The 17805-nt window shown below is 34.7% G+C and overlaps 2 protein-coding genes and 1 pseudogene across 5 annotated transcripts; all 3 read left to right on the top strand.

The window, feature by feature from the left end:
• Positions 1–677: 677 nt before the first annotated feature.
• Positions 678–6485, top strand: LOC120272086. 4 transcript variants are annotated; one of them, XM_039278826.1, is made up of 10 exons: positions 678–923; positions 2048–2533; positions 2645–2781; positions 3417–3461; positions 3665–3718; positions 3992–4096; positions 4197–4403; positions 4499–4584; positions 4989–5905; positions 5989–6485. In XM_039278826.1, exons 2-10 carry the CDS (start codon positions 2071–2073, stop codon positions 6255–6257), a joined length of 2283 nt encoding a protein of 760 aa, XP_039134760.1. In that variant the 5' UTR covers positions 678–923; positions 2048–2070; the 3' UTR covers positions 6258–6485. The 4 variants fall into 4 exon arrangements, with proteins under 4 accessions (XP_039134760.1, XP_039134762.1, XP_039134761.1 ...); XM_039278828.1 differs by having other exon boundaries at positions 2081–2533; XM_039278827.1 differs by having other exon boundaries at positions 685–923; positions 2052–2533.
• Positions 6486–8241: 1756 nt separating this feature from the next.
• Positions 8242–13183, top strand: LOC120272088 (signal peptide peptidase-like 4). The gene is made up of 14 exons (XM_039278830.1): positions 8242–8552; positions 8987–9145; positions 9248–9359; positions 9620–9739; positions 10100–10251; positions 10349–10528; positions 11105–11139; positions 11339–11495; positions 11746–11799; positions 12003–12095; positions 12197–12339; positions 12521–12591; positions 12707–12790; positions 12874–13183. The coding sequence occupies exons 1-14, from the start codon at positions 8412–8414 to the stop codon at positions 12972–12974; spliced, it is 1602 nt and encodes a 533-aa protein (XP_039134764.1). The 5' UTR covers positions 8242–8411; the 3' UTR covers positions 12975–13183.
• Positions 13184–15953: 2770 nt separating this feature from the next.
• On the top strand, positions 15954–17281 carry LOC120272089 (annotated as a pseudogene).
• Positions 17282–17805: the final 524 nt, after the last annotated feature.

Consider the following 17805-nt stretch of genomic DNA (forward strand, 5'->3'; position numbering starts at 1 on the left):
GTAACTTTTTTTTTTATATAGATTTCATGTTTTGTTAGGTTTTTTTCTTTAATTTGTCTGTTATGTTCGGGTTATTTTTATACTATTTTTTTTTCTTAAATAGATTGCAAGTTTATTCATATTTATAACAAAAATAAAAAGAATAAAAAGAATAAAACCACTATTCAAATCATTTGAAAGGAAAGGACAAAACAGTGACAGACTTTTCATGTGTATATATGATATAATAACCAATAAAAAAATCAAATATATATACACATTTGTACTAACATATATTTAATTAACTGATTCTAAACTATTTTATTTATTAACGACAATAACTATGTTTGTTAATAATCTACTCAAATTCTAATTCTATTTTTATTCATTTTATTTGTTCACAATAAAAATATGAGATATAATTTTATAATAAGCTAATATCAAGCACAAATCTTACAGGCATCAAACGGTCCTCGTTACCCTGATCCACGGACCACATCTCAAAAGCCAAACGGACGGTTGAGATCGACCAAATACAATACTCCGCAGATCTTATTAAAGCGATAAAATAACTGGATCGCACGGCTGTATGGGTTTCATCAGAAATGATGAACGGTTGAAGACGTGTCTTCAGATTAAATGAAATTATTCCGCAGGAACAACATAAAAATATTTCTCATTTTTTCCCACTCGCTCTGGGGACGAGAAAGAAGAAGCTTTTTCTCTTCGTTTCTTCGAGATTTCTCGCGATCTCTTTTTGTTTCTAGGGTTTCGTTTCGATCTCGTCTTGAAGCCTTTCCCGGCGATCGCTATTCTCTTCTGGTGTTTGTTTTCTCTATCCTTCGTGATCTCTGCCTTCTTCTCCGTGGGCGGCCATCTTGGATTTCTTGTGTTGTCTTGGGTGGAGCTTTTCCTTGATTTGATCCGGCTGTTGTTGTTATCGGGTGAGTTTTTTGATTGATGATCTTGATCCACTTTTCTTGATTTGAGAAGTGATTTGGTTGTTGCTTTGGATCATGATGTTTGTTCTTTAGTTTTCTGTATTAAACTTGTAGCGTTTGGTGAAAGATCGATGCTGTCTGCTTTAGTGGTATTTTTTTGGATTTTGTTTGACGATTTGTGTGTTTGTATGAATGATGAATTGGTTGTGCTGATATGGTCGATCTGGGTGTGAGAATGGCAAAGGACTGTTATTAAGCTTTTGAGATTTCTAAGCCATGCTGTAAATATGATTTTTTTTTTTTCTTTAATTTCCATTCACGAACTGATAACCTAGGATTGCGATTGTGTGTCTGCTCAGCCATTGCCTCACTGTTAGGCCATTGGAGATTCTATTTGTTTTTTATATTCAAATGCTTGCTATGATCTTGCAGACTTTATAATTCGGTCTCTTTTGATTCGAGTCTGTGTATTGGAGAAAGATAAAAAGATATCATCTTGATCCGCCAATTTTTTTTCTAAATTTATATTAATCTCTTTTTTCCCGTGATGGTCTTTATACCTGCAAGTATTTGTTTGGATGCCCTTTTGCTTCCAGTGCTCTCCCTCTTGGGCCATGAGTTTTACGTCTTTGTGACTAATTTTGGACCAATCAAAGGGAAATGCTGACTATGTGCTTGCTTCATGAAATGTTTGCCATTGTCATCCTTATATAAGTAAGACTAAATACAATTTAAAATGGAGAAGGTAGATGTATCAATTAGATATGAAACTGTAAAATATTCATTGTCATTACTATTGAATTGGACCTCTTGCCTATGTGTGTTTAATTCAACCAGAGCAGGGTATGTATTATATGAAAAATGTTTTGTTGGAATCCTTAGTTTATGAAGAAAATAACCCAAAAGAAATATTCATTTTCTGTAAGCATTGCACCACTGCGTATACATTTGCAATGTGATCTTAAACACAGAACATATGTTTATTGTAGTCTTGTTTCCTGCCTGGTGTAAAAAGCTGCCACCCATGATTCTGAAGTCCATTTTTCTTTCTATTTGCTAGTGATGTTTCTCAATAAGTAAATGTAGTTACTTGAAATTCTTGTTTCTCAAAATAACACTTATGTCAGGCAGTGACCACGCGAAGTTTTGGATGTCTACAGCCAAAGTTAGAGCTTTTAGTGGTATTGATGGCATGAATACGGAGCAGAAGATAGGAAGAACAGAGAAGGAAAGCCACGACTCCTTTGACAGTCTGAACATCCTTAGAAATCCTATCAAAGACCCTTTCTATCCATTGTCGAGGGCTGGTGATAGCCCTGTCCAGTTGATACAGTTGCTCCATGCCCTAGATCAGCAGGGAAGCAGCAGAATGTCCAAGGATTCTAAGATTGATAGTTTGGGGCAGGGAAAAGAGCAATCACTTGATCTTTGTACTGGTGGTGATTCATCTACAATAGGCGGAGTTAAGGAATCTGGCCATTCGTTAAAGAGTAATGTGATGGCTGCAAAGGGAACGAAGAGCACATCTGAACCAATTCAAAGTCTTAAATTTCCTGATGCTGTTGTTGCCTTTGCTCAGGCTGCTGCAAAGGCCAATGGTGAGCCTGAAAAATGTATGTCCAGTATCAAAAGCAGGTATTTAGGTTGTAACTAGTTGTAGGCTCTTCTTGTGAGAGAAATGAAGGGTGTTTTGTTATAATTTGATATTTGTTCTCTTGTGACAGATCTTCCTGGTTGGCCTTTGCTGTCACCATCCAAAGTGCAAATGCAAAAGTGTGACAAGTGTTCCCAAGAATTTTGTTCCACCATTAACTATAGGCGGCACATCCGTGTGCATCGTAGATCGTTGAACATTGATAAGGTTTTCTTCTTTCTTTCACTTGATAAGTCCCTACTTTTATTAATCACATATAGTTTTGCTTGGTAGAACTTATATCAGTATTTTCGGAGTAATGTTATTGTTATCTTGTGCTACATAATTTCTAAATGGGGTCAAAAATCATTGGAAGCAAATAACAATATTCATTAAATATTCTGTGGATTTACACAGAGATAATTCTTGAGCAATCCCATCTTGCTCTAGTAATCACTGTTTAGTGAAACTATGTATCTGATTGTCATTGCTTGCTACGTGTTCAGTTTTGGATCTGGTTATCTAGCATATTCTGTAAGAAGGACAAAATAGAAGTTATCTAATGTTTTATATATGTGCATTCTATTTGTGAAGACAATCATATAGGATCCCTTTGCTTAATCAGTTTGCAAAAGTGTGTCCTAATGGGTCAAACTATGGTGTTGGTTATGATTTATAAAACTTACCATTTACTTTGAAATTTAAGATTATATGGTTAAAACTTATAATTAAAAACATATTATTGTGAAATTTGCTTGTTAAAATTTATGTGCGAAAGACAAATTTTGAGTGGTTGTTTTTTGATTTAGCAGTAAAAAATTTTTCTTTTGTTGCTGAACTGAAATTTTGCTGAATATTTGTAGGACTCATCAAAGAACAGGGAACTTTTGGGCGAATTTTGGAGTAAGGTAATGTCTGTTTAAGATGCTGCTGTGCTCAAGCTAGATATGTCTAAAATTCTAGGTGTCAAAGCTTTGGTCAGAATTGACCTGTCCAGATAATCTTTAGGAAGGCTGGACTCAGCTTATTGTTTCCAGCCTTGAGTAAATTTTTCTTTCTCATCAAACAAAACTAACAACTTATTCTTTTAATTTCTTTATTTTTATTTCAGCTCTCTCCAGATGAAGCAAAAGAGATATTTTCACTGAAGGATGTAGCTATAGAGGTGATGATATAACTTATGATAAGCTGCTATCTAACAAATTTTATTTGAAATTCTATTATATTTACTTCTCCATAAGTTTTGCTTGTTGTATGGGAATACTTGAGGCTAATCTTTTGTGTTAATTTTAAATCTGAATGTTGGGCAGATATTTTGTTACTCTCTCAAGTATATACCTAGTCATGTTTTTGCAGCCTCATCATTTAATCTATCTTTGGCATCTAACTTATGATTTTGCATAGGTCTTTCTAACATTCAGTAAATATGACCCTTTAGGAAGTTACTGGTCCTTCAATTCTGAGGTCATTGGGTTCGCTGATTCGAATGCCAGCCTTTTCTTCCCTACCTCATGTGTATGTCAAGGCTGGCGCTACTCTTCTTGTGAGAAAACTTTCTACTATTTAATTATGACTTCTTTATGTTACCAGGCTATATCCCATAATGCTTCTCCCTCATTTTTGGTTTTCATCCTGTGCTATAGGATATCATCCAAGCAAGGCCTTCAAGGTTTCCTATCTCATCCCAAGACCTATTTTCCGTCCTTGACGATGCTAGTGAGAAGACCTTCATGTGTGCTGGTACAGCCACGACTATGCAGAAATTTGTGTTTGATGGAGAAGCTGGGAAGGTTGCTTTGGAGATGAAAAATCTAGTTGCCTGTACTAGTTTCCTGCTTGAACAAAAACTGGTATCATTGAGATGTTTCCTATTGGATCTTTATTATTATATGTTCTATTAGTGGGTTTTTTTATGCTGAATAGCTTGACCTGCTCCTGTCCATAGGTTAGAGCGTGGCTGGCTGATAAGGATGCGGAAGCTTTAAGATGCCAGAAGTTGCTCGTGGAAGAAGAAGAAGCTGCTCGGAAAAGGTATTTTGTAGTCTGATGGTTTTGCCTTATTGATTGAAAAATTAATCAAGGTGATCAGGTTCTTGCATTCGTACAATGTGTCTTTAGGTCTCATCATATATCTTGAGTTGCTGCCTGAACTGTGGCATTAAAATCTCAAGATTCAGATCAGATTGACCGAACTAATGAATTGCAACTTTAGTGTGTGCCTCTTTTCTGGGAAAAATTCTTACTGATTGTTTCATATCATGCATGCATGTCTTTATGAAACTACTGCCCGATAAATATGGCTAATGGATTTTGCATGATGAAACTGCTGTTATTATCTGTTTGTTGCGCACATATCATGGAGAATGTTGTTATTTCAATATACTTGTTTTGGTATTTCCGGAGATTGATCATTTTACAAACTATGTGGCAAACAGACAAGCTGAGATCCTGGAGAGGAAACGGTTAAAGAAGTTGAGGCAGAAAGTGCAGAAGGCAAAGGAAACAGTTGATGCAGACAAGTTGAATTATGAAGCCTCTTCAGCAGATGCTGTTGACAGTGCATCTGGCTCTGCAGAAACCCCAAGCCCAAGTGGGTCATCCGAGCCAGATACGGACAGTTTAGAAGCAACAGCCCAACCTCTTCCAGAGTCTGTTCTTGGCTTGTCAACCTCTGACATGGAGCTCTACAAATCTTTAAAACAGCCTGGTGATGTTGCGGATCAAGCTGTGAACAAGAAGCAATTGGGAAGCGGCAGGTGGCAGCCAATTCCTTTGTGCCATCAAGCAACAAAACTTACAAAAAATATCCCAAAGACTTCAGTTCCCATGAAACATGGCACCAATTACCGTGATCTGAAAACTGGTCTACCTGCCAATGGCCATAAGATTTGGGCACGAAAAGCTAAGCATGAGACTGAAGAAGAAGGTTCATGTGATAAGGAGGGAGAAAAAAAGAAACATCAATGCCATCAATACCAGTCAGCTGTGTCTGATAATCATGAAGTCTTGATAGGGTCAATCAGTGTCACTCTTAAAAATGGTAATTGTCATTGCCAGGGTGACACTGCCTTGAAGCAGAGTGACGGCGGTGAGAAGGTGGGGAGCTCTAATCTTAACATTGTGAATTCTTCCACGGTGAAGTTATTTAGGCCTGTAAGTCATGATGGAAATGAGGATTCTAATGGGTTGGAAAGTGAAAAGAGGGAAACTGAAATGGATCATGCCGCTGCCGGAATGGAAAGCACAGTTTCATCCAATGAAATCTGTCAGGCAACTGATGAGATTACAGTTCAAGATTTACCCGGGCCAAGGCCATTCTCAAGTGACGTAGTGAAGGCGTTTCTTGCTCAGAGTAAGTGTAAAATACATCCCTCACCTCATGCTTCATGATCATTGTCTCAATACTTGAAGCTTAAACAACAATCATTTGTGCAGGATGGAAGGAGGCCATTGCATCAGATCATGTGATGCTAGTCTTGGACTCGGAAAACGAAACTTCTGGTTGCTTTGATTTCACTGTAGGTCATTGTACCCCGGCCATTTTTGAACGGAGTGTGCTTGGTAGCGCAGAGAACCGGATGGCTGCAGGTTCAGTTACACCACCATCATCTGTTGCTTCCAAGACCAAGTTCAGAGCCAAACAGGAAAAGAATTACAAGGTAAAATATGTCCCTAAACAGAAAAATGTCGTCCCGGAGGGATAAATGTGCCGTCATACCCTTATGTGCAGTTTCACCAACTTGAATTTTTGGCGGAGATTCCAGTTTTATCGGATGTCTTCTGTGTTATAGAAAGTAATTTTCTATTTCAGAAGAGGCAATGTTCTCTCAGATGGTTGTTTGTGCTTCCTACCACTATCAGCCTCATCTTTTAGCTGAAGTTTTATTTGTAATAATATTGATTATTGAGTTATTTTAATACGTCATTTTTAATTCACTGGCCTAAAGTTCTTGATTGGTGTTTTAACAAGAATGTGGATTTTGGTGAGCAACCAGGTCAGTGGCCATATGAAAAGACTGTAATTTGAACTTTGATAGACCATTATTGATACAGATTATATTGTCTGGGTTCCCTCATCTCAAGTTATCTTCTTGGTGAATATATATTTAGTATTTGTATTCATTATTATTACTATTATTGTTGTTGTTGTTGTTGTTACCGATCAAGTGTTTGTGAGAACTTTTGGTTTGCATGTGATGCACATCCCTTATGGTGTAGAAACAATGTGCTGCATTTAGTTCACATATTTACACATGATTAACATATGTAAGTGTAAATATTAAAACAGTTCTTCTATTTTGCGTTTTTTCGTCTCTTTAGTGCCTCTGACATAAAGTTTGCCCTTTTGGTCCTCGTATTTATGCATTTTTGTTTTTTTTAGTTGTAAAATCCGTCTTTTTGGTCTTCGTATTTATATATTTTTATTTTATTTTATTTTCTTTTCAGTTCATCAACTAAAAGAATCAAAATGGTAGATCTGTTAATTGGAAAGATCACAAAGACAATAAATGGAACATTTTGATATTTTGACTGTATATAAATAAAAGCATTTTCCTTTTTTTTAAAAAAATCAAAATTTATTTATTTATTTATTTATTTTTTTAAAATATATACAAGTTATGTAGGTGCATTTGTGTTCTCATTGTATATAAGTTTAGGTTTATACCAGTCTTTTCGGTAAGCACATCCGGTGCCAATAGACTAATAAAAAGTCATTGGTAATAGGCAAGCACACCTAGTGTCAAAGATTTAAAAATCGTTTGTAATTTAATTAATATTATGTACAAAACAGAGAAAATGTCTTTCTTTTTTAAATAAATAAATATATATATCTATATATATATATATATATATATACAAAATAGAGATATACCTGATATGTTATTAAATATCCATACTATTTGTTATTAGCCTTGAGATAGTGCTTCTAAAAAGAAAACTACCAAATTTAGAACTTCTAAAAAACAACTGCAAGTGAACTATTAAGGCCCTGTTTGGCTTTTCAAAAAAAACACTTTTTTTAAGTTTTAGTATGAGTGATTCTGGAAAAAGTGCTTTTCCAGAGTAAATTAAGCACGTTTTTATATTTTGTTTTCGTATTAGCTTTTTCAGAAATAAAGCAAAAAGCTTTTTTCGAAAGTTCGTCACGACTACTCGAAAAAGTGCTTTTCACCTTTTTACTGCTATGTTCAATACAAAACAATTTTTCAAACCCAGAAAGCTAACTTATAAAAACAAATGCTCAAAACCTAATATCCAAATTCAATACTTTCAACTTGAATATTTGAGACTTATAAAAAGTAAAATTAAATAGAATTTTAAATTATTTTATAAAATCAGGAATTTTCAGTGTTCAATCAAGGCAACTTTTGGGGTTTGCAAGGAAATTATTTAGCTTTTGATTAAAAACTAAAAAAGGACTATCCTTATCAAAATACACACATCTGTCACATGGGTTGTCAAGCCAACAAACCATATTCATTTAATTTTTAGAAATAAATGCTCAAATTATTCTGATTAATATTATTAAGAAAGTTAATTTTGGGAAGCATTAATTTGCCAGATTTTGATTTTAATTAATGGAATTGATTTTATAATTAATCTTTCGTAATCCTTGAAAAGCAAAAATAAATAAATAAATAAATAAATAAACCAAGTAACTAAAAAAGACCACAAAGCGAAGTACGTACTCTTTTTCTTTGTTTCAACGAAGTACAATATGATTCCCAGATCTACCCCACTCCTCGTGAAATGAAGAAGAAAAATTCCTCCTTTTCTTGTTCATCTTTGATTTCAACCAATAGTTTCTGAGAAAGTTGAAATCTTGAAGGGTTTCTTGTTGTGTTTCGTGCTCCCTCATGGAATCCAGGAGGTCCTTGGGGCCTTTCTTGGCTTTGATTTTGGTTGCAGTGATTCCTCGTTTGGTCATCGGAGGGGATATAGTTCATGAGGATGATCAGACTCCAAAGCAGCCTGGATGCTCAAACAACTTCGTTTTGGTTTGTTCCGTCCCCTTCTTTGGAATTTTGTTTTAGTTTTGAGTTTATGCTGCTAATTTGTTTTCTAGGTTTTGTTTGTTGATTTTTGAGGATTAGTTGGTTTGGGTTGGAGAAATCATGAACTGTTCTAAACTTAGCTCTTTTAGGGTTTAGATTTAGAATCCTTTTTCTATGGCTAGGGTTTCAGATTCTTGATTCATGCGCAAAGTTGTTGCCTTGGGGAGTAAAACTGAAAGGAATGCTAAAATTACGGATTTAGGGGTTAATCTTTCAATTTCAACTTCCTAGGGTTTTACTTGGAAACACTTTTGGTTGATTGTTCTATACTGATCTTTTGGAGATGGGGATTGGGATTGTGAGTTTGGAGTTTGCTTTATTTGATTATTTCTTTTGGGGGGTTGTTTGAAGTTATGGTATGATTCGATTATTTTCAGGTAAAAGTGCAAACTTGGATTGGAAATCGAGAAGACAATGAGTTTGTTGGTGTTGGTGCTCGATTTGGGACCCCATTACAGTCGCAAGAAAGACATGCCAATCGAACCCGCCTTTCTATTGCAGATCCTCCAGATCTCTGTACCCCACCCAGGAATAAGGTTCATTTTCTATACCCCTCAACAATGATGCACCTTTAAACACTAATAGTTTCTATTAGTTGTGATGTTTTTAATCTGTAATTATTATTCTCGGTTTTTCAGGTTACTAAAGATGTCTTATTAGTGCACCGTGGTTATTGCACATTTACTACAAAGGCTAAGGTTGCAGAAGCTGCTGGTGCTTCTGCAATCATCATAATCAATAACCGTAAAGGTATGAATATTCAACCCTACTTATGATCCAAATAGTATAAATACAGAAGTTGGAATGATGGAGCAACATTTGTTTATATCCTTCAGCGCTGCTTGACCACCTTGGTTAAGTAGTAAAACAGACACTGAGAACTGTTTCTCATGTAGACTAACGTATAGCACTGGTGCTCATCATGGTGGTTTTTTGGTTTTTTGGTTTTATGTATGAACTTTTGTTGACTTTCAAATTATTCAGGCTCTCAACCTTTTCTCATCATGCAGAACTGTATAAAATGGTCTGCAATCGCAATGAAACAGATCTGCACATAAACATACCTGCTGTTATGCTGCCGCAAGATGCAGGTGCCAGCTTGGAGGCCAGTATCAAAAGTGGTGTCTCTGGTAAGTGTTTTGGATTCTTGTTGTTTGTAGTCTACAATCTAGAATACTAAGACTGTTTTTGAAAAATATTGTTGTTTTGTATGCTTCTCTTAATTGTTTGATACAAAGAAGGGCATTATCCATTGTTTGTTTTTTTTCTTTTATTCCAGTATATTGCTTCTTTAGAACTTGTTATTTGGTTGCACTTCCTTATGTTAATCTACTATGATTTTTATTTTTTGCACATCCTTTATGTCAATCTACTATGATTCTCAGCAAAATATTATGTTAGAGCTCAGTATAGAAATCTATCTGCTGTAAGTTTTGGAATCGCATGGTTACCCCCTGCACAATGCTGCTCATTCGATATGTATTCTTCAGTTGCAGTTCAGTTATACTCTCCAGATCGTCCTCTCGTGGATATAGCAGAAGTATTTTTGTGGCTAATGGCGGTTGGCACCATCTTATGTGCATGCTATTGGTCAGCATGGAGTGCCAGAGAAGCATCTATCGAACATGAAAAGTTGCTAAAGGTCTTGTTCCTCTCTGGAAAACATTTTATGAACTTTATTATATTTGTTTTTTACCAAAATGGCACTTTGTATCTCATATATGGAGTGACTATCTTAGGATGCTCCAGAGGAGTTACTCAAAATGGAAACAGCTGCCAGTGGTGTGGTGGACATCAATACCACTTCAGCAGTTCTATTTGTTGTGATTGCTTCATGCTTCCTCATCCTGCTTTACAAACTCATGTCCTTTTGGTTCGTGGAGCTTTTGGTGGTTCTATTTTGCATTGGTGGAATAGAGGTGCATTTTATTCCTTACCTGCTTCTATTCCAACTTTCCATGGCAATCTTATATTGAAGTCATGATGAACTCCCCCTACTACTAATAGTTCCTCTTTCTGTTTCTAAGTTATAACAACAGTGTACTGCTGAGCACGGATATCAGTTTATGTTGGCCTTTATTTATTTATTTTTTTCATTGCACTTTGTTGGACATAATCTCGCCATACATGTTTTTAAGTAAAATCTTAATGCCATCATCATCCTTAATTTTGAGTTGGCAAAAGATTTAAAATCTTGAGCACTCAATTTATATCTCATCAAAAAAATTGATTAACATATCTGGATTATGCTGCTTATTTTGTGGCTGTATGGTACAATAGTTATTGTTTCTTATTTCTTGAGTCAAAGCTTGCTCCTTGAAAGCTTGTGATTTCTATTGTTATATATATTTTCCTTCATAGTTCATCAAGGTCAATGTTTGCTCCCCCTGCAGACTTATGTCTTAGTTGAACAAGGCAATATTTCTCCTCTCATACTTTAACATAGATGCAATCCTTCTATAACTGCATTAATACATGTTTACTGCTTCCTTCAGGGTTTGCAAGCATGCTTGGTTGTCTTGCTGTCAAGGTATGCCAATTTTCTCTTTTACTTCCAGTTCTGGATATCTTGGGAGATATAGAATTTTCGAAGCCATTAAGTCATACAGTTATACTTTATTAAGTATTTACCACTTTCTTACTTTGTACTTTCTTTCCTAGGTAAAAATTAGTGCATATATACTGGATTATTCTCACACTTGAGTAATAGCAAATATTAATATTTTCAGATGGTTTAAACGTGCTTCGGAATCATTCGTCAAAGTACCCTTCTTTGGAGCTGTTTCACACCTTACTTTAGCTGTTACTCCATTCTGTGTAGCGTTTGCTGTTGTTTGGGCAGTTTATCGCCGCATGTCGTTCGCATGGATAGGACAAGATATTCTGGTAATAACAACAACTTTTGACTTTTGTTTATTATAATAGTAACTATTATCTTATTTTTGCAATTGGAGCAACTTCATCATTGAAAAAAGTTGCCTCGAAAATATTTTTTTTTATTGGGCTGCATAGCATGTGGCGGATTCTGAATAATTTTCTTTTGAAGCAACTTCATCAAGTTCCTCTACTATGTACTTTTCTTGATATCCTTTCTTATTCTTCATTTATATTTACTGATAATCATATTTTCAATTAGGGTATTGCGCTGATTATTACTGTTCTTCAGATTGTCTGTGTACCTAATCTCAAGGTCAGCCTTTACTTTTGTTATTGCAATTTGCTATATTCATTTTGGGTAGATATGGTCAATACCTTTGTGTGATAAAACCATAATTGCTGCTTACAGCATGTGATTTAAAGTGCATTTGAACTTGATTAATTCTTGCAACTTCACTAAATTTCTGTTTGTTTACAAAGAGTTGTTAATGTTTTAAGCTCCTGATACATGAACAGGTTGGTACTGTGCTCCTCACCTGTGCTTTCTTGTATGACATCTTTTGGGTTTTTATTTCAAAGTGGTGGTTCAATGAAAGTGTGATGATTGTGGTATGTCTCGTTATACACAATATATACCATGATTGTGAAATTATTTCTTGATAGCTGACCTCAGTTTATAAGATGAAATATTGTCCCTTCTCTCTGCATAGGTTGCTCGCGGTGATAAGACCGGAGAGGACGGTGTGCCTATGTTACTGAAAATCCCACGTATGTTTGATCCATGGGGTGGTTATAGCATTATTGGTTTTGGTGACATCCTTCTTCCAGGACTATTAATTGCATTCGCTTTGAGGTTCAAACTCTATCTTGACATATGAATGCAAACTTAATCAGGAATGTGTGAGCATTAATTAGATGAAAATCAATCAATGCCGACACACAAACTTATGAATTTGAGAAAAATGAAAAACGATTATACTTTTTCCCGGGGTCATTGTATTGAACACCCATCAAACAATGTTCTTATTCCGCAGATATGATTGGGCCGCAAAGAAAAATCTACGAGCTGGTTATTTCTTGTGGTCAATGGTTGCCTATGGTACCGGTAAGAGATTTCCCGATTATTATAACAGTGTAACCATCAGCTTCTTGTTCCTGTTTTGCGAGCATTATCACTGCACATAGACAAGTTATGTACTATCATAAATGACACTCTGCAGGTCTTCTTATTACATACGTCGCCTTAAATCTGATGGACGGGCATGGCCAACCGGCCCTTCTTTATGTCGTCCCATTTACGCTTGGTAAGCAGCATTATTTTATTTTATTTTTTTTTGTGTCTAATACATTCTGATGGTGAATCGATCTGACACGAAATTTTCGACAGGTACTTTTTTGGCTCTAGGAAAGAAAAGAGGTGAACTGAAGAACCTGTGGACTAGAGGAGAACCAGAAAGGGTATGCCCACACATTGAACATGCTCAATGAGACAGTAACTAAAATCCACAGAAAAAACATGTAACCCTGTAAAATTATATTAGAGGTTTATGTAATGTGGTTGTTCTTTTATGGTTTTAGAGTTCTCATTTCAAGTTGTACTTGTTTATTATATATATGTATGCCAGTTAAAATACATGAAAATACTGAGCATGAACTTAGTTAAGTAGCCAAAAATAACTGTTAACAAAATTAGGATACTTGTTTCATTGTTGCTGTTTGTGAAAGTCAGCATGGTGATCTTAATGAAACTCTGCAGCTTGATGTTTATTTGTTAATAAATTGGTAAAAAACAAAAAAAGTTTTTCATTGATGAGTAAAATAAAATTAAAGAAAAGAGTGACAGATAATTTTGCTATTTTTATGGGGGTTGCATGTAAAAAAATTTTGTTTCAGAAACTTTTAATATTCTAAATGTTTTTATTCTATGATGTTAATATTTATGTTTTTTTTATTTGATTATTGTAAAATATTATTTTTACTTGGGTGGGTAGGTCCGTCTATAGATAAGAAAGTGACAATGTGATTTTTTATTTATTTATTTATCTTTAGAAGAAACTAATAATGGATTAGTAGTTGGTAATACAACCGTCCACTCGAATTAAAAAAAAAACAAAGGATTAACTTAATGACATATCATTATTAGACTATAATAAACAAGGATTAGCAACAAAAACATAGAATATTCCAAGTGTGCTACCTGCTCCGCGAGTCAAAACAAGCCATCAGGCCCAACAATCCCATCCAATAATATAACTCCACGTGTCAAGTTCCAGTGGCTCTGGCGGTCCACAAATGGGGGATTGTTTTCTTGGGCCTCGTCACTCGTGGTTGGAATGGGCCCTTGGTGGGCCCGTCCCAGCCCATCCCGCAACGGGCGGCTACTGGCCAGTGAGTTGTCAATTATTTAATTTTCTTTGTGGGGCCCATTAAGAGGTCATTGGGCCCACTTAAGTCTTCATTTGGATTGAGACTCGTTGGCTTTAAACAAGCATTAACATATTAAAGACTTTATATATATATATATATATAGGGTAAACATCATCTGCGAACGTCCGCAGGTGAGCACAATAACCTTAATTGCACTACAGGGTTGATTCAGTTTTAGTTTGGATTTAGTTTTTGGGTTTGGGTTCCTGTAGGTCTAGTATAAATGAGATTGAATGGTTGAGATTGATTTCGATTCTTGTAGGGTTTGAGTATCATGTGGGATCCAACTATAAACAGGATTGAATGGCTGAGATCTCTATTTCTTTATCTGCTTATAGATTGATTGGATGGTTTAGATTAAAAATCATGACATTCGACTTTTACTAGTCTTATGAATCAGTGTAAAGAGATCTGATTGACATGATAGTCTGAGCAGATTTGGATTAAAATCGAGCAGTTGATCTGTAGCGTTAGTAGATTTCAAATCTACTAGCATATATGATATATATATATGATATATATATATATATATATATATATATATATATATATATATTTGATGCTATGTTCTCATATGGGGGCAAAACTATTAAATATTTTTTTAATGATAAATCATTTTCATTTTTATTTTTATATGTTTTTTTTTCCTGTGTTGTAATGTAATATGTTAATGAGATAAGATTAAATATAAATTCGTGTATAAGAAGAAAAAAGAATTAACAAGGATTAATGTCACTTTAGAAAGCCTAAAGAGTTTTTAAAAAAATTAAAAGTCAATGTTCTCACTGGGTACGGCTATTATTATGTGTCAATAAAAATATATTTAAATAATCAATTTAAATAGTTATTGGATCATAATTATATATATATATATATATATATAACTTGATATGTATGTCATTATTTGATTACTGCTTAAAAGAATGTTCTAATTACTAATAATCCTCGAAACCATTAAAAAAATTACACACAATTATTGGACTTAATTAAAATTTGAAGACATAATTGTGAAAGAGTTTAAAATATAGCCGTTGCTCGCATTCCAAAAGCGACGCGTGGCCACAGTCAGGTCACAATCAACAACGGTAACTGTACTTTCCTGTAAAACAAGTTCAAAGCAGGGACCAAAAGATAAACAGGGGAGAAAAACGCTTTTTTTTTTCACTTCCCTAATTATAATTTATATTGGAGTTATTTATGTATACTTCCGGGGAATTTAAATAAAATATTATTTTTATTATTGTAAAAATAAAAAAAAATTCCAGCCAAACACTAGCTCTTACCGTGAAAAGACATACGAGCGTGAGCAAAGAGATAGAAGGTTGAATCCCTTATCAGTACAATAATAGATCGATAGTGTAATATCGCTGATGCCTTGCTCACTTTCTCATCGAGATCTTAATTTTTTCATGTATCGATTCATATTTTTTTCTATTTTTTTAGAGTTGCAGGAGAGGAGAAATTTATTATTATTAAATTGTAATTTCTAATATATCATTTTTGAATGCACAAAATATGTCATCATTACCCGTATCGTTAAGCAATCAAGTAGCTGTGTTTGTGAGGTAGTATATATTTGATAAATATGGATAAACCGTAATATACATGAGGAGCTAAGCTTTACAACATCTGTTCTCACCCTGTATAAACTAAGATTCTAATCTATCAATTCAGCTAGATAAACACCCTATACAAAGAGTCATATGTCAATAGATCAAATAGTCATCCGCAGATATACATGTTTAAAAAAAACCTAAAAACTATTAAACCAAATAGAATATTTATGCACAACTTTACAGAAAGGTCCAGCAAAGTGGACCAAATGCCAACTAAACATATATTTCATCCTCATCTTTTCAAGTGGTCCCTTGAAAACACTAAAATAGTAAAAATAATTCCCACACTTCTAATCAAAGCAAAGAACAAACAAAAAACATTTCCAGAGTCATCCACTAAACTCTACATTAATTATAAATTAGCATTAATCACCCACTAATCACAAACCACAGTATTCATCTATAAAAACCTCCACTCACTCATCATCATCTTCCATCCAAACTAGAGACAAAGAAAAACAGAGAAACAGAGAGAAAGAGAGAGTTTTGCAGAGAGATGGAAGGGAAGGAAGAGGATGTGAAGTTAGGAGCAAACAAGTACTCAGAGAGGCAACCAATTGGTACATCAGCACAGGGAGACAAGGACTACAAGGAACCACCACCAGCTCCCCTGTTTGAACCAGAGGAACTCAAATCATGGTCCTTCTACAGAGCTGGCATTGCAGAGTTCATGGCCACCTTTCTTTTCCTCTACATCACCATCCTCACTGTCATGGGTGTTAAGAACTCCAGCAGCCAGTGCTCCACTGTTGGTATTCAGGGCATTGCTTGGGCCTTTGGTGGCATGATCTTTGCTCTTGTCTACTGCACTGCTGGCATCTCTGGTCAGTAATCATATATATACATACATGTACAAAGATATCTTCTTTGTTGTTTTTAGTATTTAATAGTATGAAACTTTGAAAACAGGGGGACATATAAATCCAGCAGTGACATTTGGGTTGTTTCTGGCAAGGAAGTTATCATTGACAAGAGCACTGTACTATATGGTGATGCAGTGTTTAGGAGCAATATGTGGAGCAGGGGTAGTGAAGGGGTTCAAGAAAGGACTCTATGAAAGCAATGGTGGAGGTGCTAATGTGGTTAATCCTGGGATACACTAAAGGTGATGGACTTGGTGCTGAAATTGTTGGCACTTTTGTTCTTGTTTACACTGTCTTTTCTGCAACTGATGCTAAGAGGAGTGCTAGAGATTCTCATGTCCCTGTAAGTATATATATATAGCCTTCTTCTTCTTCTTCTTCTTCTTCTTCTTCTTCTTCTTCTGATAATGGATTAGTATTTATTAGTGTTCATATGTTTGTTAATTGTTTTCCAGATTCTGGCTCCATTGCCTATTGGTTTTGCTGTTTTTCTGGTTCATTTGGCAACAATTCCAATCACTGGAACTGGGATTAATCCTGCAAGAAGTCTTGGAGCTGCAATTATCTACAACAAGCATCATGCATGGAGTGATCATGTGAGAATATAATTATTATTTTACTGTAATTAATTCTTATGTTGAATGTTTGTTTAATTCTGATGATTAATCTTGTTGTTTGTAGTGGATTTTCTGGGTTGGACCATTTATTGGAGCTGCACTTGCTGCCATTTATCATCAGGTGGTAATCAGAGCAATTCCATTCAAGAGTAACAGGCCTTGATAATTTCAATGAGTTTTTCATTGCTTGTTTCATTGTAATCTTTGTCTTTAATTTGAGTTTTATGTTCCGTGTCTCATGTGATTCTCTCTTTCTCTCTGGATGTAGATCACCTCTGTAAATCCAGCAATGTATGTTTGTGGTCTTTCAATTTGTATAATCATCATGCCCACTTGCAAATTAATTAAAAGAATAATTATGTTTGCACTATGTATGTTCTTATCCTTTTGTGTTTTATAAGTAATAAAGTATCATTAATACTCAACCACTATTATTATTGCTAATCTTATCCTAACTTATCCTTTTGTTGTGGTGGTTGGATAGTTGTTATTAGTGCTTATATTAATAGATTAGATTAGCCTCAAGTGATGTAAGAGTGGTTTATTTAATTAATATTGTTTAGTGATTGATTATGAGCATTAATCATATATATACATCATCCTTGATATATTTATATGCATCTGAATTATTATTCTTCATCCGAATAGAATGAATTGGTAGATAGAACAGATCAAGTGTTGAAAATTTATATCATTAAATAAAAACAAGTAAATTATATATGTACACAATTTATACATGAAAAATGCTTTTGGATTATGGTTTTGATTTTGTATATATTATTAATAGTTATATTAT

Source organism: Dioscorea cayenensis, chromosome 11 (genome assembly GCF_009730915.1).
Source record: "Dioscorea cayenensis subsp. rotundata cultivar TDr96_F1 chromosome 11, TDr96_F1_v2_PseudoChromosome.rev07_lg8_w22 25.fasta, whole genome shotgun sequence".
Taxonomy (NCBI): Eukaryota; Viridiplantae; Streptophyta; class Magnoliopsida; order Dioscoreales; family Dioscoreaceae; genus Dioscorea; species Dioscorea cayenensis.